The following is a 22,872-nucleotide window of genomic DNA, read 5'->3' as shown; positions in this document are numbered from 1 at the left end:
TGACAAGTAGTCATTGGAAAGTCATTTTAACATCCCTTTAAGTAGATGACAACTTACCTGACATGATGACTGAACAATGGCTTACGCAGATGTATTCTGTTAGACCCATCTTTTAGAGACAAATTATAATGTTTTGCTTCCACAGGAGCTGATCCCGCTTGACCACTTTGCTCATCTCTTCTCTGCGTTTGATTTGGTCTCCTCCATCACAGTCCTTGCCATGGCATCAGCAGCTCTGGAGCTGATGGGCTTCTTCCTCGGCCTACTGGGGATGCTGGGCACTATGGTCGCCACAGTACTTCCATACTGGCAGATTTCTGCTCACATTGGCTCCAACATCGTCACAGCTGTGGCCAACATGAGGGGTCTGTGGATGGAATGCGTTTATCAGAGCACCGGAGCCTTCCAGTGCGAGACATACAACTCCATGCTGGCTCTGCCCTCTGACCTGCAGGCCTCTCGCGCCCTCATGGTCATCTCTCTTGTGCTGTCCATCCTCGCCATCGCCGTATCAGTCCTGGGGATGCAGTGTACACTCTGCCTGGAGGGGACAGGGACAGTTAAAAGTCGTGTGGCAGGCACCGGTGGGGGATTATTCCTCGCAGCGGGCTTCCTGGCGCTCATACCGGTCGCGTGGACCACACACGAGGTCGTCCAGACCTTCTACAGACCCAGCCTTCCTGCCAGCATGAAGTTTGAGCTGGGAGAGTGTCTGTATGTTGGTCTGGCTTCTGCGCTCATCTCCATGCTAGGAGGCGGGATGCTGTGTGTGTCATGCTGCGAAGAGCAGGAAGGCGGTCGTGGGAGACGTCAAGGTGGAGGGTATCCCTATCCGGTACCAGGTGGCATGCAGGGTCCAGGGGTACGGACAACCTCACAGACCTACCGCAACCCCACGATGCAGGCTGGGGGCGTCAACGCAGCTAGTAGGGGGCACACACTGGTGCGCAGTAACACAGGAAGCTCACAGTCGAGTGCACATGCTGGTCAGGGAGCCAAGAAGCCCACGGCGGCGGGATATGACATCACAGGTTATGTTTGAGGGTGCTCCATCAAATGTTGTGCCATAACATTTAAAGTTCCATTACCTGTATTTATATACAGAATTCAATCGAGTGTTGTCCTTAAATGCTTGATGGAGCAACAAGACAATACAAAACATACAAACAAGAGATGAGAAAGCTGTATCACAAGAATCTGGCAACGTGACAATGTGTTCGTGGCCTTTCTGCAAACTTTGGACGGTCCTTTTTAAGCTTTTTCACAGATTCAGTGGACAGTTTAAAATGAGCGAGGAGAATGACTGGACTGCAACAAACTATTTTGTTTTTCATCAGTGAATATTTGATCTTTTGATGTAAATCACTCACGTCTATTACCTCGATAGCAGCTCAGCTTTTGTGAAGAAAAGTCCTGTAAATGTGTACTGTGTTTGTACATGGCCGAAAATGTGTGTCAGTGAACTTAAGGGTGTTCAGTGCCTAAGTGCTACAATACACATGACATAGAACCCTCACTCTCTTATCAAAGAAACATACATATAATTACAGAAACCCTGAGCGGACATGCATCCATACGTCTTATTTACTCTTTTCCTGTGGTAGCGAGTAATTTCTGGTTGTTTTTCTTGAGATCTCGACTTATTTATCTCAAGATAACAACGCTGAACCACCGTAATGTCAGATGATCATAACTCATATCCCCAGAAAAGCACAGAACAAACATAGAAACAGGTTTATTAATAATAATAATAATAATAATAATGGTAATACATTTTATTTATATAGCGCTTTAAAAGTTACTCAAAGGCACTTTACATTAAAGAAAGAACAGAAGCAACAACAGCAAAGACATTAAGAACATATACAATGACAACAATCAAAGTACAAGACTAACACTGACCAGCCTGTTATTTTGTTTTCTAGATCGCAGAAAAATTGTCCCTTTATCACAAGAAAACCAGCTTTGTTATCCCGAGGTAACAAAATAATTGAGTCCAAATCTCGAGAAAACAACTGAAATAATTTATCAGAGAAAAACAGACTAAATAAAATGTATGGATGCATGTCCGCTTAGGGCTTCCGTAACAAAGTAAAAAACTATACTTATATTTTGATTGGAGGTAAACATTTCACAAATAAATTTCCAAAGACCTGGAATATACCTATAGAGCCAACCAGCAGATTGATTATTTTGTGCATCTAAAATTTCCTGTTTTATTGAAATATGTGTAAACTGATTTGGTCTATTTGACAGTTTGACAATGTCAATAATACCGGGGGGGGGTTGACCTTGACTTGTTCCTGGGTAAATCTCTATTTGCACAGTCTAATGTAAACACACTGTATCTGTGAATATTTGCCATCATTTACAACATAAAATAAGAAAAAGGCTAAACCAACCAGGACATTTCTATTTTCTATTGAACCATTTCTGATGTATTTCCTAAAATTCAAACATGTTACTGACATGTGACACGTGACAGTTATTCAGGACCGGACTGTCAACATAAACTGTCACCAAATCTGTGCCTTATGATATTTACCATTCCGTGAAAATATGTAAATCTGGGTTGAATGTCAGTTATATTTGTTGGCAGCCATCTTTCCTCAATCGTCTGAACTTGGATATATATTTATACACATTGTCAGTAGTGTAAAGATCACTTGTTCCACTATTTATACCAGAATAAAGCAGAAATATTTCACTATATGGACCAAAAATTAAAATGAATATGATTCTTGCCGAGGGACATTTACAACTACCACTTGATCTGCAGGCATCTTTTCTCTATCAGATGTACAAATAAGATGAAGCCTTGTAGTCTCTTTCTGTCATTTCCCTGTTGATTGTTCATGTTTTGCAAACATACTTGCTGAATCAAACAAAGCATTAAAAGTCTTTATTTTATATCTTGTTTTGAAATAAATGTTTTCTTAATTTTATTTTTGTAATTTGTCCAATTTTTTACCTTTCAAAACACTTTTTTTGAACGGGAAACCACAAATTGTAAGGTATATAGGTGAATTTAAAAAGTTAGCTAGATATTTAATATAAAAAAAACTAGGCTTCAGCTGTGAAAAACACTTGATTTTTAAGTGTGATATTGATATTTAAGTATTGGCCTCAATCTTGTGAGGAAACAGAGGGCCTCTTATACGTTTTGGAGGGATAGGAGCAGAATATTAGAATCAGAATATTGTTAAAATGTGTGTCCTTTAAGACATTTTAGTTTGTATTGTGCTAGATTATCTTGAAAGCACACTAATTTAAGTATAAGCACACATTAATTGGCACATAAATCTCTTTTAAAAAGCCGTTGGTGGAAGAGATGACTTTCTACTGGTGTTTTTACAGTCTGGAATGAGAAAAAGATCACAGCCCTGAACTGAGGGCAAACAGAAGATCGACACAAACAAACCTGAACAAACAGAGCGGATCTACTTTTGTCCAATCAATATGCAGTTTCAGTTAAACATACAGGTCGACCATGAGACTCGAGTTAGTGCGAATTTGGGGCCTGTGCAAACTTTTGATTTTGTTTTGATGACTTGGAAAATGTTTAGAATAATTTTGAAGGCCACTGTCATTGCAGGACTCATACAGGCCATATTAAACAAATCTAGGTAAGGCGCATTTGTATCACAGCAGAAACCCAAACTTAGTCAGTGGTGTGGCGTTCACTGGTGTTTGGAAATTTCAACACTGTGGTCGGGAGACTGGAATAAAGTCAGAAACTGAACCGCATGTTTGACCGAGAGAACATAGAGATAAGTGGACCGCGGACATGCAGACAAACACACTTTGAGACTGTGGGAAACACAAACACAATCGCAAAAACATATATTGTAGATGATCCTGAGGGCCTTTTGTCACAGAGGCTGGACTATATTCAAACACCAAATGAAGCCAGATTTAACTGTGATATCTAGTTAATAGGCCATAGAAACTTAATGCTCAAGTGTATATTTAAAAAAAAAAGAATTTATAATAATCCATATTTCTTCCATTACATGACGTAACACTAGAATAAAACTGTCAGGCTATTGGAAAAAGCCAACACGGTCACTTTATGCCTTAAATCATGTTTTATGCAGTAGGAAGATTTTGAGTTTCAACAAAACTTTCACAACACAAAGTTCATCTTTCCGTGAACATTCAAGTTCCCTCATAGACAACAACAAACAGTAAAACAGACCACACAATAAAAAAACTCCCCGTCGGGGAATCGAACCCCGGTCTTCCGCGTGACAGGCGGAGATACTGTCCACTATACTAACGAGGAAGTGGTCTTTCCTCTTGTGACCTCATTCAGCCAATCACTAAGCTGCTGACGTATTTTGTGGGTCATTCAAAATAGGACCACGTTCCCTAAAGTTTAGATACCTGGATTTGTTATTTTTATTCTTATTAAAAAGTCAAACATATCCTTTCCTAATACCATGTTGGTAGGGTCATTTCATTTGTGGCTTAATACTCTGTTTTCTAAAGTAATTTGCTCTGTGAATTAAGTATTTTTATTTATCCCCTTTAAAGAATTTGAAGATTTTTCAAGGCCAGTGCCAGCAATGTAGACGCTATTTGTAAAAATGCAGGGTAATTCTGCCACCTGGTGCTTTTAACATACAAATGCAGTTTTGGCCAGCGTGTCCTTTGTTTAGACAAGCTGTGACCTGCTGTCTCCAAGTGAAGACATGTGCAAGTTCACTTCTCCTGTGTGATTATTGAAGCCCACCCCAGTATACCAGATTAAGGATTTAATCAAATTATATAAGAAAGCAACAACAAAACTTTATCAACACAGAGTTTCTCTTTCAGTGATTCAAGTCCTCTTAAAGACAGACTGGTTTGTATTTTAAAAGTAAAACTTTAAGCATCTATAAAACCAAATCTTGGCCATACATTTCCACCAGGATACATTTGACTTAATTCACCCTCCAGTCGCTATATTAAGACTGGGGGAAGAGATTATGACAAGATTTTACAACAGTATTCATTTGTCTTCCTTGTGTTTTTTGCCTCTTTGACTATATTCAAATCGTGGTTCCACCGTCACTGAAAAGTAGAATGTAGATAATGTGTAGATGACAGATAGTGTTACAACACGAGTCAAAATGACCTAGAGCGCAATAAAGAAACTCCCCGTCGGGGAATCGAACCCCGGTCTTCCGCGTGACAGGCGGAGATACTGTCCACTATACTAACGAGGAAGTGGTTCTTAGTCTTGTGACCTCATTCAGCCAATCACTAGGCTGCTGACGTATTTTGTGGGTCAATCAAAATAGGACCACGTTCCCTAAAGTTTAGATACCTGGGCCTGTATTCATAAAGCTTCCTAGTACAAAGAGTGGCTCCTAGTGAAGAAGTTCTAAGAAAATTCTTAGAATCGTGATGTTTTCTAAGAATTTCCCCTGAAAGTTAAGACTAGATCCTAAGAGAGCTCCTAAGGTGAGAAACTGTTACGAGTAGTGAGGACTTTTAAGAGGCGTAAGTGTTTCATAAGCAGAGAAGAAAATGGCGGAAAGACGGAGAGATAGGAGAAAAGTTCTCAAAACACTGAATAACAGTGAACTAATGAAACAACAGCCTACAGAGTGGATCGTGCAGGGATCATGTTTGTGGTAGATCTCATTAGAGATGCGACGCAACAACACGATATTGCCAAGAATGAAAGTGATCACAACATTAAAATATTTGGCAACTGGAAAAATGCTAAGTGCAGCAGTGATGACTTGGGTCTGTCGCAGCCGTCAATCAGCAGAGTGATCACAATTAAAGGGAATGGGCATGGGTATATCGGGCTTGGGTATGGGACGCACATCCGTATTATTGCACGGGCATATTTTAATTCTGCCTTTAAGTCAACTTTGACAGCAGTTATAGGTTAGAGGTTAACTATCTCACCTGTGCTTGCAGATTCCCGTTTGGGTGCTGCAGTCTCCCCTCTCACTTTAGACTTTAACACAGAGCCTACCACTACTTTTCGCACTCTTCACTAGTGCGCACAACCAGAGGGAAAGATTTATCTGCTGCGCTACATCTTCCCATGCCTGCCTCTTGGTTTGAGCTGAAAAACCGGGGCTGAATGTATGTCCTAAAATGTTTTTTTATTCATCAAACACTTGTGATAAAAGTAAACACTGTCCCTCCATCCAGTTAGGATTTCTGGTTCTTCTTGATAAATGCAGCAAACGCAGCTTCTTATAAGCTTTATATAGGCTGGCCAGCATTCACACAAATTGCGAAGATGAGCAATTTTCCCTCGTTAAAACATTCTGTAGGCTTTATACTTTAAAGTGTGTCTCACAATTTATTCAACAGAGATGTTCAGTACATAAAATGGTTTTCATAATTACACAATCTGAGTAAATTCTATGATTAGGCCGATAGATGTCACTGTCCTTCTCTGCCCATCATCACTGAAAGAGTGTTTTTTTTTTGGATCAGCCAATCGCAGCTTCTGAAAGAATGTGTCATACCTCGCAACGGGGTCAACCACGCCTCCTCACTAAGATAAAAGTTTCTGTCCCTTCCTTGCTCAGAGTTGCTCTGAGAGTGTTCCTAAATCACTCCTAGGCTAGGACTCCTTGCTAGAAGTTTTTAAGTAAAGTTAGGATCTCTCTGAGAGTATTCTGAGAATGTTTTGTGAATACGGGCCCAGGATTTGTTATTTTTATTATTATTAAAAAGTCAAACATATCCTTTCCTAATACCATGTTGGTAGGGTCATTTCATTTGTGGCTTAATACTCTATGTTTTCTAAAGTCATTTGCTCTGTGAATAAAGTATTTTTATTTATCCCCTTTAAAGAATTTGAAGATTTTTCAAGGCCAGTGCCAGCAATGTAGACGCTATTTGTAAAAATGCAGGGTAATTCTGCCACCTGGTGGTTTTAACATACAAATGCAGTTTTGGCCAGCGTGTCCTTTGTTTAGACAAGCTGTGACCTGCCGTCTCCAAGTGAAGACATGTGCAAGTTCACTTCTCCTGTGTGATTATTGAAACTCACCCCAGTATACCAGATTAAGGATTTAATCAAATTATATAAGAAAGCAACAACAAAACTTTATCAACACAGAGTTTCTCTTTCAGTGATTCAAGTCCTCTTAAAGACAGACTGGTTTGTATTTTAAAAGTAAAACTTTAAGCATCTATAAAACCAAATCTTGGCCATACATTTCCACCAGGATACATTTGACTTAATTCACCCTCCAGTCGCTATATTAAGACTGGGGGAAGAGATTATGACAAGATTTTACAACAGTATTCATTTGTCTTCATTGTGTTTTTTGCCTCTTTGACTATATTCAAATCGTGGTTCCACCGTCACTGAAAAGTAGAATGTAGATAATGTGTAGATGACAGATAGTGTTACAACACGAGTCAAAATGACCTAGAGCGCAATAAAGAAACTCCCCGTCGGGGAATCGAACCCCGGTCTTCCGCGTGACAGGCGGAGATACTGTCCACTATACTAACGAGGAAGTGGTCTTTCCTCTTGTGACCTCATTCAGCCAATCACTAAGCTGCTGACGTATTTTGTGGGTCAATTAAAATAGGACCACGTTCCCTAAAGTTTAGATACCTGGGCCTGTATTCATAAAGCTTCCTAGTACAAAGAGTGGCTCCTAGTGAAGAAGTTCTAAGAAAATTCTTAGAATCGTGACGTTTTCTAAGAATTTCCCCTGAAAGTTAAGACTAGATCCTAAGAGAGCTCCTAAGGTGAGAAACTGTTAGGAGTAGTGAGGACTTTTAAGAGGCGTAAGTGTTTCATAAGCAGAGAAGAAAATGGCGGAAAGACGGAGAGATAGGAGAAAAGTTCTCAAAACACTGAGTAACAGTGAACTTATGAAACAACAGCCTACAGAGTGGATCGTGCAGGGATCATGTTTGTGGTAGATCTCATTAGAGATGCGACGCAACAACACGATATTGCCAGAAATGAAAGTGATCACAACAATAAAATATTTGGCAACTGGAAAAATGCAAAGTGCAGCAGTGATGACTTGGGTCTGTCGCAGCCGTCAATCAGCAGAGTGATCACAATTAAAGGGAATGGGCATGGGTATATCGGGCTTGGGTATGGGACGCACATCCGTATTATTGCACGGGCATATTTTAATTCTGCCTTTAAGTCAACTTTGACAGCAGTTATAGGTTAGAGGTTAACTATCTCACCTGTGCTTGCAGATTCCCGTTTGGGTGCTGCAGTCTCCCCTCTCACTTTAGACTTTAATACAGAGCCTACCACTACTTTTCGCACTCTTCACTAGTGCGCACAACCAGAGGGAAAGATGCATTTATCTGCTGCGCTACATCTTCCCATGCCTGCCTCTTGGTTTGAGCTGAAAAACCGGGGCTGAATGTATGTCCTAAAATGTTTTTTTATTCATCAAACACTTGAGATAAAAGTAAACACTGTCCCTCCATCCAGTTGGGCTTTCTGGTTCTTCTTGTTAAATGCAGCAAACGCAGCTTCTTATAAGCTTTATATAGGCTGGCCAGCATTCACACAAATTGCGAAGATGAGCAATTTTCCCTCGTTAATATCAATTAGATCAAGTACTGAAATTAGCAGCATGGTAAATAAAAGTGATCAAGTAAATATAGCTGCATGTGAAGATGAGCATGTGTTTCAAACATTCTGTAGGCTTTATACTTTAAAGTGTGGCTCACAATTTATTCAACAGAGATGTTCAGTACAAAAAATGGTTTTCATAATTACACAATATGAGTAAATTCTATGATTAGGCCGATAGATGTCACTGTCCTTCTCTGCCCATCATCACTGAAAGAGCGTTTTTTTTTTGGATCAGCCAATCACAGCTTCTGAAAGAATGTGTCATACCTCGCAACGGGGTCAACCACGCCTCCTCACTAAGATAAAAGTTTCTGTCCCTTCCTTGCTCAGAGTTGCTCTGAGAGTGTTCCTAAATCACTCCTAGGCTAGGACTCCTTGCTAGAAGTTTTTAAGTAAAGTTAGGATCTCTCTGAGAGTATTCTGAGAATGTTTTGTGAATACGGGCCCAGGATCAAGTCAAACATATCCTTTCCTAATACCATGTTGGTAGGGTCATTTCATTTATGGCTTAATACTCTATGTTTTCTAAAGTCATTTGCTTTGTGAATAAAGTATTTTTATTTATCCCCTTTAAAGAATTTGAAGATTTTTCAAGGCCAGTGCCAGCAATGTAGACGCTATTTGTAAAAATGCAGGGTAATTCTGCCACCTGGTGGTTTTAACATACAAATGCAGTTTTGGCCAGCGTGTCCTTTGTTTAGACAAGCTGTGACCTGCCGTCTCCAAGTGAAGACATGTGCAAGTTCACTTCTCCTGTGTGATTATTGAAACTCACCCCAGTATACCACATTAAGGATTTAATCAAATTATATAAGAAAGCAACAACAAAACTTTATCAACACAGAGTTTCTCTTTCAGTGATTCAAGTCCTCTTAAAGACAGACTGGTTTGTATTTTAAAAGTAAAACTTTAAGCATCTATAAAACCAAATCTTGGCCATACATTTCCACCAGGATACATTTGACTTAATTCACCCTCCAGTCGCTATATTAAGACTGGGGGAAGAGATTATGACAAGATTTTACAACAGTATTCATTTGTCTGCCTTGTGTTTTTTGCCTCTTTGACTACATTTAAATCGTGGTTCCACCGTCACTGAAAAGTAGAATGTAGATAATGTGTAGATGACAGATAGTGTTACAACACGAGTTAAAATGACCTAGAGTGCAATAAAGAAACTCCCCGTCGGGGAATCGAACCCCGGTCTTCCGCGTGACAGGCGGAGATACTGTCCACTATACTAACGAGGAAGTGGTCCTCAGTCTTGTGACCTCATTCAGCCAATCACTAGGCTGCTGACGTATTTTGTGGGTCAATCAAAATAGGACCACGTTCCCTAAAGTTTAGATACCTGGGCCCGTATTCATAAAGCTTCCTAGTACAAAGAGTGGCTCCTAGTGAAGAAGTTCTAAGAAAATTCTTAGAATCGTGATGTTTTCTAAGAATTTCCCCTGAAAGTTAAGACTAGATCCTAAGAGAGCTCCTAAGGTGAGAAACTGTTACGAGTAGTGAGGAGGACTTTTAAGAGGCTTAAGAGTTTCATAAGCAGAGAAGAAAATGGCGGAAAGACGGAGAGATAGGAGAAAAGTTCTCAGAACACTGAATAACAGTGAACTAATGAAACAACAGCCTACAGAGTGGATCGTGCAGGGATCATGTTTGTGGTAGATCTCATTAGAGATGCGACGCAACAACACGATATTGCCAGAAATGAAAGTGATCACAACAATAAAATATTTGGCAACTGGAAAAATGCTAAGTGCAGCAGTGATGACTTGGGTCTGTCGCAGCCGTCAATCAGCAGAGTGATCACAATTAAAGGGAATGGGCATGGGTATATCGGGCTTGGGTATGGGACGCACATCTGTATTATTGCACGGGCATATTTTAATTCTGCATTTAAGTTAACTTTGACAGCAGTTATAGGTAAGAGGTTAACTATCTCACCTGTGCTTGCAGATTCCCGTTTGGGTGCTGCAGTCTCCCCTCTCACTTTAGACTTTAATACAGAGCCTACCACTACTTTTCGCACTCTTCACTAGTGCGCACAACCAGAGGGAAAGATGCATTTATCTGCTGCGCTACATCTTCCCATGCCTGCCTCTTGGTTTGAGCTGAAAAACCGGGGCTGAATGTATGTCCTTAAATGTTTTTTTATTCATCAACTACTTGAGATAAAAGTAAACACTGTCCCTCCATCCAGTTGGGCTTTCTGGTTCTTCTTGTTAAATGCAGCAAACGCAGCTTCTTATAAGCTTTATATAGGCTGGCCAGCATTCACACAAATTGCGAAGATGAGCAATTTTCCCTCGTTAATATCAGTTAGATCAAGTACTGAAATTAGCAGCACGGTAAATAAAAGTGATCAAGTAAATATAACTGCATGTGAAGATGAGCATGTGTTTCAAACATTCTGTAGGCTTTATACTTTAAAGTGTGGCTCACAATTTATTCAACAGAGATGTTCAGTACATAAAATGGTTTTCATAATTACACAATCTGAGTAAATTCTATGATTAGGCCGATAGATGTCACTGTCCTTCTCTGCCCATCATCACTGAAAGAGTGTTTTTTTTTTGGATCAGCCAATCGCAGCTTCTGAAAGAATGTGTCATACCTCGCAACGGGGTCAACCACGCCTCCTCACTAAGATAAAAGTTTCTGTCCCTTCCTTGCTCAGAGTTGCTCTGAGAGTGTTCCTAAATCACTCCTAGGCTAGGACTCCTTGCTAGAAGTTTTTAAGTAAAGTTAGGATCTCTCTGAGAGTATTCTGAGAATGTTTTGTGAATACGGGCCCAGGATTTGTTATTTTAATTCTTATTAAAAAGTCAAACATATCCTTTCCTAACACCATGTTGGTAGGGTCATTTCATTTGTGGCTTAATACTCTGTTTTCTTAAGTCATTTGCTCTGTGAATAAAGTATTTTTATTTATCCCCTTTAAAGAATTTGAAGATTTTTCAAGGCCAGTGCCAGCAATGTAGACGCTATTTGTAAAAATGCAGGGTAATTCTGCCACCTGGTGGTTTTAACATACAAATGCAGTTTTGGCCAGCGTGTCCTTTGTTTAGACAAGCTGTGACCTGCCGTCTCCAAGTGAAGACATGTGCAAGTTCACCTCTCCCGTCTGATTATTGAAACTCACCCCAGTATACCAGATTAAGGATTTAATCAAATTATATAAAAAGCAACAACAAAACTTTATCAACACAGAGTTTCTCTTTCAGTGATTTAAGTCCTCTTAAAGACAGACTGGTTTGTATTTTAAAAGTAAAACTTTAAGCATCTATAAAACCAAATCTTGGCCATACATTTCCACCAGGATACATTTGACTTAATTCACCCTCCAGTCGCTATATTAAGACTCATTCATTTGTCTTCCTTGTGTTTTTTTGCCTCTTTGACTATATTTAAATCGTGGTTCCACCGTCACTAAAAAGTAGAATGTAGATAATGTGTAGATGACAGATAGTGTTACAACACGAGTCAAAATGACCTAGAGCGCAATAAAGAAACTCCCCGTCGGGGAATCGAACCCCGGTCTTCCGCGTGACAGGCGGAGATACTGTCCACTATACTAACGAGGAAGGCTTTTTGAAAGATTTGCAATACCCCTTTTGACCACTGATAGTGAGTCTATGAAGTCATGGCGCTATATAAATGTTTGTATATTATCCGAGGAAATGCGGATTGTCTTTGTTAAAACGGTTTTTCGAATAAAGCTCAGCCACTGGTCCCGAGAGAGGAAAAAAACATTTCTCTGTAATGGCTGCATTTTCTTGAGCAGAGTATTACATTTTAGGCCTAAAATTGTGCAAATGGAGTGCAAGTTTCTGACAGATCTTTGCTGTACATCCAAAGTGATGTGAATTTCATTGACAGACCTTTTCTGGTGAAGACTTCACTAAGTTGAGACACTACTTCCAAAAAGTGAAAATGTCACAAATAAAGCAATTGATTAACGCTGCAGTAGGTAAGATGGGGAAGAGAGTGAACTTTGCTTCAAAATGTGAAAGACAATGACTGTATTTATACAGTCAATGGTGAAAGATTACAACCTCCAGGTCCCTCCTTCTGTCTCTCCGCGGCGCCCGGTCCTGCCTCCAAAGCCCGCCTCGCAGAGGTGACTATCATGCGTAACTAACCACGCCAACTGAAGAAGCCAGATATACAGAAACTGTGGAAAAAGTTGTGCCAACTAAGTAGTAACACACTGAACATTTAGCCGTGAGAGCACAGGCACACATAACTATCAGGAGAAAGTCCGGGTAACACTGCCTGCATCTCACAAACATGTTTTCAGCCACTCCGCCATGAAACAACGCTAAACAGCGGCTGCATTGAGAACAAGCTAACATTAGCCTGAATGCAACGCCAACGATACACAGCGTCACAGTAACCGCAGACACCTTAGCAATGTTAAACAAATACAGCAGAAATGAAGCTGGGGTAATTACCTGTGGAGCGGAACTCTCCACCTTGGAAATGCCACTCAGATGTTTACTCTCATTTTGTTTCTGTGTCAGTCCAACTCTTGCTTTTTAGCTTGCTTTTCCTCATTTCTCTTCTTCGGTTTAACCGTATTTTTTAGTGTAAGCCGTAGTTTGCAGTGGAGGGATGAGCAGTTTTTCATTCCCGGTGGTTGTTTTTCAGCCTTTGTGGACACAAACCAGCTGACGCTGTGGACACTGAAGACGTTGAGCTTGACCGTGTGAGCATGCGCGGAGGAGTGGTGCTGCGCAGCATGTGATTGACAGCAGCCTGAGAGACTGCTCCTCCCTCTGGCCTTTTCTGGCTTTTATCTGCCACTATTTAAAAGCTTAGTAGACGCAGGAACAAAATAATTCTTGAATCTGTTTAATCTGCAGCGGATTCAAAATCTTGAGTCGGTTCTGATTAGTTGTTGTGGTTCGGGAGCGTTGGATTCTTGCAAATGCCATTAGGAGTAGTAGAAGGAGTCAGAGGAACATGATTTTTTCACAGATTATATCTCTCAGTACTACTGCATGTTTAATGGGACAGTTTGAGCAAATATGACAAAAAGTTAGATTAATAATGTTATAATAATGTTACCCACTGAACCTTTAACACAAGCCCCACCTGTATCCTACCAGCTGCAACAATGTAGCTTATAACATAGGCTTTATGAAATTTGTCAATCGGCCCAATTACTACTGTACTGTTATATTTCTATACCACTATATCATAGTAGCCTATACTAAATATTTTGGGGCTTTTACTTAAGTTAAATTTTGATTGTGGGGCTTTAAACGATGATGGAAAATTGTTGTACAACTACTTATTTAGTAAGTACATGCTTACTTGGGAAAAATATTTGAATAGCTTTAAAAAGATGGTTAAAATGTGTGTTTGTGTTTTTCTTTAAGGCTACTGTGAGGAGTTTATCGCTTGTTATAAAACAGACTGAATTTAATTCTGATTACTCTATATTACCTACGAAAGCAAACCACACCATCAGGAAGAGGATTGATGATTTCCTTATAGTTATTTTTAATGCGGGGGGTAGGTGTCAGACGAAGCGATTAATTGCACTCTGCCTATGTTTACATTTTCCTGGGCAAAAATTTAAAGTAAGTTGTACATATGACAAAAGGGCATAGGACAAAGGTTGAAGTACAAGCGGTATGGCTTTGTCCACAGGGGGTGGCCAAAATCAACACAAACCACAGCATTACATAAAAATCAATTTATTATGAATGACATGAGATTATAAAGATATTTTTTCAGGTAATTTGAATGAAATGACCATTCACAATGGACAGTGAAATAGTGAAACCCAATGACCATGACACAAAATGATATATGTTATATGTACTATTACATACATTGATTTTAAATCAGGCCAGAGAACTCTAACAAATGTTCCAATTCAACTTAGACATGTGTGGATGGTGTAATGTTTAAGGACACACAAGTGCACAATATTTGAAGCTTGAAAAGCAATGGTTATATTTCAGCATTATTTTAACTTTCAGCAAAGTAAATTAAAAATGTAAAAAATGCAAAAAGGCTTTATTTGACAATAAATGTACATTGTATTGAGGGATTTTTGTAAATGAACATTACAGTTTTGATTGTGGGGTTCAGCTGCATCATGTTGCAATCTTTCATGGCCAGGATCTACTTGGTTAAAGTAGGAAATGTCATGTATTGCTTTAAATTAGGGGTCAGCATGAGGGCCTCTCCATTCTTCGTTTCATCTTTCACCAACTCTAGAAGGCTGTCTGCTACCTCAGACACACTGGAAGAAAAAGGTACAGTCATTTAAGAAGGTAATGCAAGTAAGAAGTCTCATACCTGGTCATGGTGATGTTGTTTAAAAAGCATAGCAGGATCTCATCAAGGTGAAATGCACTAAAAGAAGGGAAAACATGTAACGGGGCATTTAAAGAACAGGACACAAGCAAAGATTCACCTTAACGTCCCAAACTTGTCTGATATTTGCAGGGCTACATCAGCCAGGTTGGAGAATTTCCCCAGACTGTCTGAAAAGTTGGTCAACAGGTCAGTTTGGACGAAAGATGGGCAGAGGACGTTGAACCGTATACCGTAGCCTGATGCAGAAGAGGCGGCCTGGTAAAAGACACACACAAACATACAATTAATCATAGCTACACAGCAGCCATTTTCCTCCGACGTCAAACTCAGGGTGGGAAGCTCAAATGCTGTTATGAAGAGACAATGCCCTTTGAGGTGTCCATTATCAGCACAACATGGAGGCCAGAAATTGGAGTCAATAAAATCTAATTATGTAACTCTACGGGCATTATCCTGCTCATACCATGGCCACTTGCCGAAAAAAAAAAGAACAATTATGTTTTGTATTCATGCATTTTTTGGGGTTTTTTTTCAATCAAGCTACATTTTTCTAGATACCCTACATCTGTTTTTCTGCTAACACCAGGGGGTTTGACTCCCATAAGATTCTAAGACAATGGAAATGTCTTTCACTCCTCCAGGAAATAGAAGAGATGTATCATGCTACTACTTGGCAAGGGGAGATATTTCTAGTCCATGCAGCTCACAGAGCTTTGGTTCAACTTAACAAAGCTAACGGTATGCTAGCAGGACTCATAGTCAACAATATGCTAGCAAAGTCACAAACATTGAGTACAGTTGATATAAAGTACAAAAAAATCTAACTGTGTTTAACAAAAACCTAGTTGGCTAACAAACCAGTCATCTCATTGGCCGCTGCCTGAATTAGCAAGATGTATAGCGAATAAAATTTGAACGTATAGATGCAAGCTGTTAGCTTTTGTGATCCAGAGTATCAGTAAATTCAGAGGGGCATTGTACTTCATGCAGCTTGTGTGTTACAATCACCATCATGTGGTGTTTAGGGGATTAGCCACGTTAGGAATACACTTAGTGTTGCAAATAACAAGGCTTTTTTCTCTTTACTTTTCAGTTTCTCTTTTTTCAGCGGCATGCTAGTCACCAAAGATTTGATATGGTCCAAAAGCGTCTCGTTGCGTTTAGCACACAACCATGTGTACAGTGCATTGTCTAACCATCTGCTTGAAAAACAATGAAATTGACTCTTGGTTTTGATTTCTGCTTCAAGTTCCTGTACACAGATGTTAATCTTTCTTGATCTAAGAAATCCTTACCGCCATGGCTCGGGTAAAGCCGACCACTCCGTGCTTGGTGGCTGTATAGACAGGACAGCTTGGTAGAGGACCGAGCCCTGCAAGAGTTGGTTAAATCAATCAATAAAGTTGGCACAAGCTTTATCTATTTTGTCCCTAATTTTCATGCAATTATCAGTTGCATTAAAGAGCTGTTGCCTTACATTTAACAATTTTCCAAACTTCTTCAGACATGCAATAATTCAACTGCCTACTTGAGGTGACTGCTCAATCAAAGTGCTTTCATATTTGAGTGCTGCGTTTGACACTATTGCCTATGCTGTCCTCGTGCACTATCTTGAAAACTGGGTTGAAAAAAATAGCCCTATAATTGTTAAATTCCTTCCTGTCCAATACCCTGTAAGGCTTTATAGAAACTGCCAGTTCCTCTGTTGCTGATTTTATAAGCGGTGTGCCTCAAGGGTCCATTCTTGGCCCTCTATTATTTCAATATACCTTCATCCTTTTAGCTAGATCATTAAGAACTTTTGCGTTTTCCAATCTTATAACTCGAGCAAAATGTTTAATGTCCCATAACTTTTTAAGACTTATTGATGATAAATCTGAAGTCTTTGAAACTGGCTGTATAACTGCTAGACCTTGTAGGTTTTATAGAAACCGGTAGGTCCTCTGTTGATGAATTTAAATGTGGTGTCCCTAAAGGGTCCCTTCTTGGTCCTCTATTACTCTCAATATTCCTGCTTCCTCTTAGCTGCATAATTAAGAAACATGGTGTTTCTCATCACTGTTATGCAGATAACACACCTCTATGTCCCTCTTCAATCGTATAACTCTGGCAAAATGTTCAATGTCCGATAACTTTGTAAGACTTATTGATGATAAATCTGAAGTCTTTAAAATTGGCCCAATAACTCCTAAATTCCTACCTGTCCAACAGAACCGTGTAGGTCTTTATAGAAACTAATAGGTCCTCTATTGCTGAATTTAAATGTGGTGTGCCTCAAGGGTCCATTCTTGGTCCTCTATTACTCATAATATTCCTGCTTCCTCTTAGCCGCATTATTAAGAACCATGGTGTTTCTCATCAATGTTATTCAGATGACAAACAGCTGTATGTTTCTCTTCAACAGTGTTGTCCAGTCTTGTTTCTTTAACCTTAGGCAAATTTCCATTACTGTCTCCTGCTGATTCGTACAAAGTTATCCATGTTTTTTTTCTTATCTTGACTAATGTAACATAATTCCAGTATCAGTCAGAGCTCCCCTCAACAACTCTTACTGTTTCAAAAATGTGGATTCAAGTGGAGCAATAACTATTTCCTAACTCATAGTTATGATGTGACACTCAAATTAAGTGCCAAGTCATAGATGCAATATTGTGGGCTTTACCTGCCATGGATGCTGTGCTGACGATGACGCCTCCCCGACCTCCATTTAACTTGCTCATGTGCTCCAGAGCCAAGTAAGTCCCCCTGATAACACCCATCTACAACACAGAAGAGTTAGGTTTGACTTCCTTTCCCTTACATGATTAATTTTGCATCTGTGTGATGCATGTTGTGTGATGAATCAACAGGAAGTCAGATGCAATGGAAAACCTGCGTAATGTAACTTTTCCATTGCCATATAATTTCCTCACTGCTGAAAGAAAATGAATTTACAGCGAAATTCATGACACACTGTGACAATGTGTTGTGTAATTTCCCTTGTGGGAGTGTTCCAACTGAACACAAACAACTAGCATAATCTCTACCAGATGCAGTTTGTTGCTCTTTCTATTTCTTACCAGGTTTATGGAGACAGTTTTCTCCCAAGTGTTCTCATTCAAGACGCCAGCGTTGTTGCACAGGATGTCTATTCCTCCAAAGGTGTCTGCAGTTTTCTGAAAGGCAGCTTGAAAGCAGAAAAAAATAGTTAGAAGCTAACTTCACTTTTTGATCTTTCACCTTGCACTCTGAAAGTTGAAGAACCCATCTTTGTTGTGGCATCAGTCACTGTAGAGCTGAAAATAATTAGTCAGTTAAACATTTAGTTTAACACTAAAATATTATTTCCAGCTTCTAAAGTGTGATTATTTTCTCCTTCTCATAGTGAACTGAATATCTTTGGGCTTTGGACTGTTTGTTGTATAAAATAGCACACTGCAGATGTAAGTCTGTTAACTTGTTTAACTGTCATAACTTCTTGATTTGTGATCAAGTATTCTCTCTCTTTCAATCTAAGTCAAGTTAAGTACTTTAAAGGTACACTGTTTGATATGTAACTGGATCTTTGGAGAAATTGAATATATATACATGAATATGTTTTTGTGTATAATCCCCTGAAAATGGCAATTGTTTTTGTTACATTAGAAAAAGCTCTCTAGTCCCAATTCAGGGTCTGCACCCTTTGAAGGGCGTATTTGAAGGCCGAATGCATCACTGCGGCATATCCAAGGCTGTCCCATTTCGAAGGCTCCTTCAGATGTGGCCAAAAAATGCGTCCTCTTTTCCTTTTTTTACTTGGGCCATGAATTGATCCATCGGCTGCATCCTTCGTGGCCTAATATATCCCGAGATTCATTGTGTGCCAATTCATACAAGATGTCGGACTCCTAAACGTTAGAGGAACACACTTTAAATGTCAAAGTTTTCAGTTTCAACTCAATGGAATAGGTAGTGATACAAATGTTAAAAAAAATAACAAAAGGGCCCTTGAATTTTTTTTTATGTCAGTTATGATAGCTAGTTAGCCTGCTAGCTACCTGTTGCTAGGCAACAGGAGCTACGTTTGGTGACGCAAGGTTAAGAGCGAGAACAGCTGGTGACGAAAACAGGAAATCCTACGTAGACTAGACTGTCTCGTTTCAGTTCCTTAGCGGTCTACACAGGCTATGAATGACTCATCCTCCATAGACCGCATTCCTTCGAAGGATGCAGCCCATCAATTGAGACACAGCTTTTATATCTACAGAGGGAGCAGGTCAGCCATGTTTCTACAGAAGCCCAGAATGGACAAAGTAAGCACTGGTTCTAGGAAGGGCTTTTTGCCACCTTTGGTTCTTATGCTCGGATGGGAAGGGTGAGGGGTTTCAAGTTAGTTGGAATCTGCAAATTCACTGGCACTAAATTGAACATCAAATATAAATCAAAAGATGCTTGCTGATGCTTAATGTTTTATATTTCTTTTGTAATATTTGCAAGCTGTGCTGCCTGTTTACATTAGCACATACTATGTGAGGTTTTTCACCTCATTGCTTTTTGACTGACAACTTACAGAAGTGGAGGTGAAACTAGAAATGAACTTTCAAAGTAAAGGTCTGAATCTTTTAAAATAAAAGGAGAACAAACAGAAAAGCTGTTTTGTCGTATAACTGGAACCTAGTTCAAATACTGGTAGACTTATCAATCTTTTTCTAGCGGGGAAGCTGCACATTCATAACATAACTTGACAAATACAGGCATGACCCAAAGAGCTATACGCGGCTACATTCCTGAATTTTAAAGCGCTTCTTGCTTTGAGCTGCCTTTACCTGCTTCCTTTTTTATTTCTGTACCCTTAAGGCTTGCTCTGCCGCTGCAAGTTCTAATGTGAGCTGAGGTGAAATGTACCACTCTTAAGAGTCTGGAGGGGGAGAGGTAGCAAGCTGTGTTGACCCTCTAAGATACTTAACCAGGAGAGGGATTTCCTCTTTTCCCCTCTGGAAATCAATTATCACTTCCTAACTCTTGGCCATAGACTGTATAAAAGAAGTGCACTGTTGTCTATTGTCTCCTGTCTGGTTCTGTATATAGTATTTTTAGATTTAGTGTCTAAGTGTCTGTGTTACCTTGTCTAATCTGTCCTTATTTTTAAGTTTAGTATGTCAGTTTAGTAAGCGTGTCTGTACATTGAGAGCACAGAAAACCCGTCAAAATTCCTTGTATGTGCCCACATACATGGCCAATAAAGCTACTTCTGATTCTGAGCATTACCAAAGACAGTCATAATCTAATATGGAATACATGTGCTCTCTGAAAGTTGATGTTTGATGACACTTCAAACAACCTTAAAAACATTAACCAAAACCTTAACTCCTCTCACTGTTGTTGACATGAAGCACAGGATATTCTCACACTTTGGGTTATGTTAATGTAACCCTACACTAAAACTAATCCAAGGCAGGTAATGTGGGTGTGTGAGCTTCCTCGTGTGTGTGTGTGTGTGTGTGTGTGTGTGTGTGTGTGTGTGTGTGTGTGTGTGTGTGTGTGTGTGACCTTTGGTCTGCTCCTCTGATTCAACGTTACAGTTAAGGAACAAGATCTTCTCCTTTCCGTATCGTTTTGCAAGGGCCTCCAATAAACTCCTTCCTGCGGTTTCGTTTATATCCAAGAAGGTGACCTGCACAGAGGAAGAACTCTTATTCACACAGCTGCTGGTTTTATTACACCTAACTAATGCAGTAAACTTTCATCTTGAAGATGATCTCATTGTGTTTTTGTGGAAACTGTCAGAGAGGTGTTGACTAAACGTTATGATTATTTTAGGGGATGTAGTTGCTTGCCTTGTTTTGACTTTTATTTGCTCCTGTGTACGTTTTTGTGTCAATTCTTAATTTATGTACTTCTGATTATATATGTCTAACTTTTCCCATCTATATTTACTTATTTTTGTCCTTGTGTGGATGCAACACCTTTATGTATCCTATTGCCGTTGATAAAGCCTTACTTGTCTTAACCTATAATTATAGACCGTTAAAGCTCCTGTGAGGAGTTTTAGCTGGTTATAAAACAGACTAAAATTAATTCTGATGTCTCTGTATGACCTACAAAAGCAAACCAGACGATCAGCGACAAGACTGAATATTTCTATATAGTTATTTTGTAATGTTTGTAACCGTTGGCGGGGGTTAGGTGTCAAACGAAGAGATTAACTGCACGCTGCCTTTGTTTACATTTTCCAGGGGAAAACATCAACGTGATTGATATATATGAAGCAGGATAAACGGATGTGAATGGATCAGGTCATGGAAATACCGGAAGAGGAAGTTGGAACAACACTGCTAGGTTGGAAGAACATCTAATATACTGTACCTGGCACAGTGTTCACTTTACTACTACTCAAAACCTTCAAAAGTCCAAGAGAATTTTCTAACATTGTCGGGTACTTTCTGAGGTGATTTGACTGCTGTAAAACAAGAAGTTTTTAAAAATCACTTGGCAGTGGTGAGATAATTGGTATCAAATGTATGGTCCGAAAGTGCCGATAGCTATTTGCAGGCTCTTATCCCAAGTAAAGTGTGCTGAACCATTCAATTACGTTTTTAGTCCACTTGACAGGAATATTACGGCTTTGTCCACAGGGGGCGCCAAAATCAACACAAACCGAAAGTTCCTCACAGAAGCTTTAATGAAGTATAAGGGATAGATCAAATATTGTAAACACCTTTAAATCAACACTGTACACATGCTTTCAAGGAAGACTTGAGGGACTCGAAAACAATAGACACATCATGAAGCCACAAATTCCCCTTTCAGTCCAGATATACCAGCTCCCCTTCTGCATTAGATTGTTTCACTGGTAGTGCTGACTAAGCCGTCATTACCCATACCCACATGATGAGAAGAAATTTGAAGAGAAGAAAAACAAAGGAAATACCAGAGATATTTGGTACAAGTTTGGACATAAATAGATTTTAGGCAGATGTGGCGATATCCTGATCAACAATGGAGTGTTTAGCTCCAAAACAGTTCCCGTTATGTAACACAATGCATTAGTCATACGCCTGCTCCCCACATGTCGACTTCTTCAAAGAACCACATAGTTCTCTAGTACATTTCTCAAGAACTTCCTCTCCAAATTTCCAGCGTTTTTTTCTTTAATAACTCACATTTACAACTCGTTTTGCTGCTGTTCTTACAGTCTACAGAATAAATGACTCCCTTAAACAAGTAAACTGAACTTTCTGTTAAAGATTTTAATGCCTCTCTTATTGGCATCCCAAGTGTTGGCATACCGAACAGAACATTGTCTGGCTTGTCTTTGGAAAACTAACCACTCCTGGGACTCTCCATTGTCGTCTTTTCTCCACTCTTCATTAAAGCAACCTTTTCTGACCGTTGTGTCCTTGGCCTGTGGCTCATCCTGACAGTGTTTAGCAAGCTACTTGTGAAATGTAGTGAGCTAAGCTACCAGTTATTCTACATTAAATTTAGCTTCACTGTACTGAAGTTACCCCTCACAGAAATATAGCAAGCTAAGCTATAGCAACACTGTAAAGATAACTTGTTATTTTAAAGCATTTTTCATTTACAATGCTATTATTAATGTATTTTTACTTAGACCGCTCTGTACTAAAATAATAGCTATAGCTACATACAGGAAGTGCTTTTTTTCAAAATTTATTTTTTTTAACCAGAGAAACAAACTTTAAAACTTTATCACCTTATGATAGTGTAAGTTCAACAACTGTCTCAATTTACCCCACAGCATTTGGCTCACTATGCCCCATGGCTAGGTCTGGTTAACCTTTGGCTAAATGATTGATATGGTTTTAAATGTTGGCAAATCACCAATGGCAATATTTTTGACCAAGATAGTTAGTTTTTTGTCATTTAACTAAAACTAAAATGTTTCTTTGCCAACCAAAAAAATGTGTGTAGGCCTTAATAATACTCAGCCCTTCTCCCATGTTTCTCTCCATTATTGCCTGAGAGAAATG

General features: G+C 39.4%; 2 protein-coding genes and 5 non-coding genes across 7 annotated transcripts in view; 1 reads left to right on the top strand and 6 right to left on the bottom strand.

Moving 5' to 3' along the window:
- The first annotated feature begins 220 nt into the window (after window positions 1–220).
- Window positions 221–1,042, top strand: cldn2 (claudin 2). The gene has a single exon (XM_069676196.1). The coding sequence runs from the start codon at window positions 221–223 to the stop codon at window positions 1,040–1,042; it is 822 nt and encodes a 273-aa protein (XP_069532297.1).
- Window positions 1,043–4,213: 3,171 nt separating this feature from the next.
- trnad-guc (transfer RNA aspartic acid (anticodon GUC)) lies at window positions 4,214–4,285 on the bottom strand. Its single transcript has one exon. It is a non-coding gene; the product is annotated as a tRNA-Asp (tRNA).
- Window positions 4,286–5,138: 853 nt separating this feature from the next.
- Window positions 5,139–5,210, bottom strand: trnad-guc (transfer RNA aspartic acid (anticodon GUC)). The gene has a single exon. It is a non-coding gene; the product is annotated as a tRNA-Asp (tRNA).
- A 2,202-nt stretch (window positions 5,211–7,412) lies between these two features.
- On the bottom strand, window positions 7,413–7,484 carry trnad-guc (transfer RNA aspartic acid (anticodon GUC)). The gene has a single exon. It is a non-coding gene; the product is annotated as a tRNA-Asp (tRNA).
- Window positions 7,485–9,759: 2,275 nt separating this feature from the next.
- trnad-guc (transfer RNA aspartic acid (anticodon GUC)) lies at window positions 9,760–9,831 on the bottom strand. Its single transcript has one exon. It is a non-coding gene; the product is annotated as a tRNA-Asp (tRNA).
- A 2,265-nt stretch (window positions 9,832–12,096) lies between these two features.
- Window positions 12,097–12,168, bottom strand: trnad-guc (transfer RNA aspartic acid (anticodon GUC)). The gene has a single exon. It is a non-coding gene; the product is annotated as a tRNA-Asp (tRNA).
- A 2,105-nt stretch (window positions 12,169–14,273) lies between these two features.
- LOC138605540 (15-hydroxyprostaglandin dehydrogenase [NAD(+)]) overlaps window positions 14,274–22,872 on the bottom strand; it is a 9,593-nt gene continuing 994 nt past the window's right edge. Inside the window, exons 2-7 of the mRNA XM_069677875.1 lie at window positions 20,429–20,552; window positions 17,980–18,086; window positions 17,583–17,679; window positions 16,216–16,292; window positions 15,018–15,175; window positions 14,274–14,843 (exon numbers count right to left, since the gene is read on the bottom strand). Coding sequence (XP_069533976.1) covers window positions 14,723–14,843; window positions 15,018–15,175; window positions 16,216–16,292; window positions 17,583–17,679; window positions 17,980–18,086; window positions 20,429–20,552 — 684 coding nt within the window. The 3' untranslated portion in view covers window positions 14,274–14,722. The remainder of the gene's footprint in view (window positions 14,844–15,017; window positions 15,176–16,215; window positions 16,293–17,582; window positions 17,680–17,979; window positions 18,087–20,428; window positions 20,553–22,872) is intronic.

Source organism: Semicossyphus pulcher, unplaced genomic scaffold (genome assembly GCF_022749685.1).
Source record: "Semicossyphus pulcher isolate SPU_LCO1_2020_fin unplaced genomic scaffold, fSemPul1.0.p SCAF_10, whole genome shotgun sequence".
Classification (NCBI taxonomy): Eukaryota; Metazoa; Chordata; class Actinopteri; order Labriformes; family Labridae; genus Semicossyphus; species Semicossyphus pulcher.
Note: the sequence above shows the minus strand (reverse complement) of the source record. Positions and strands in the feature narration are given on the sequence as shown.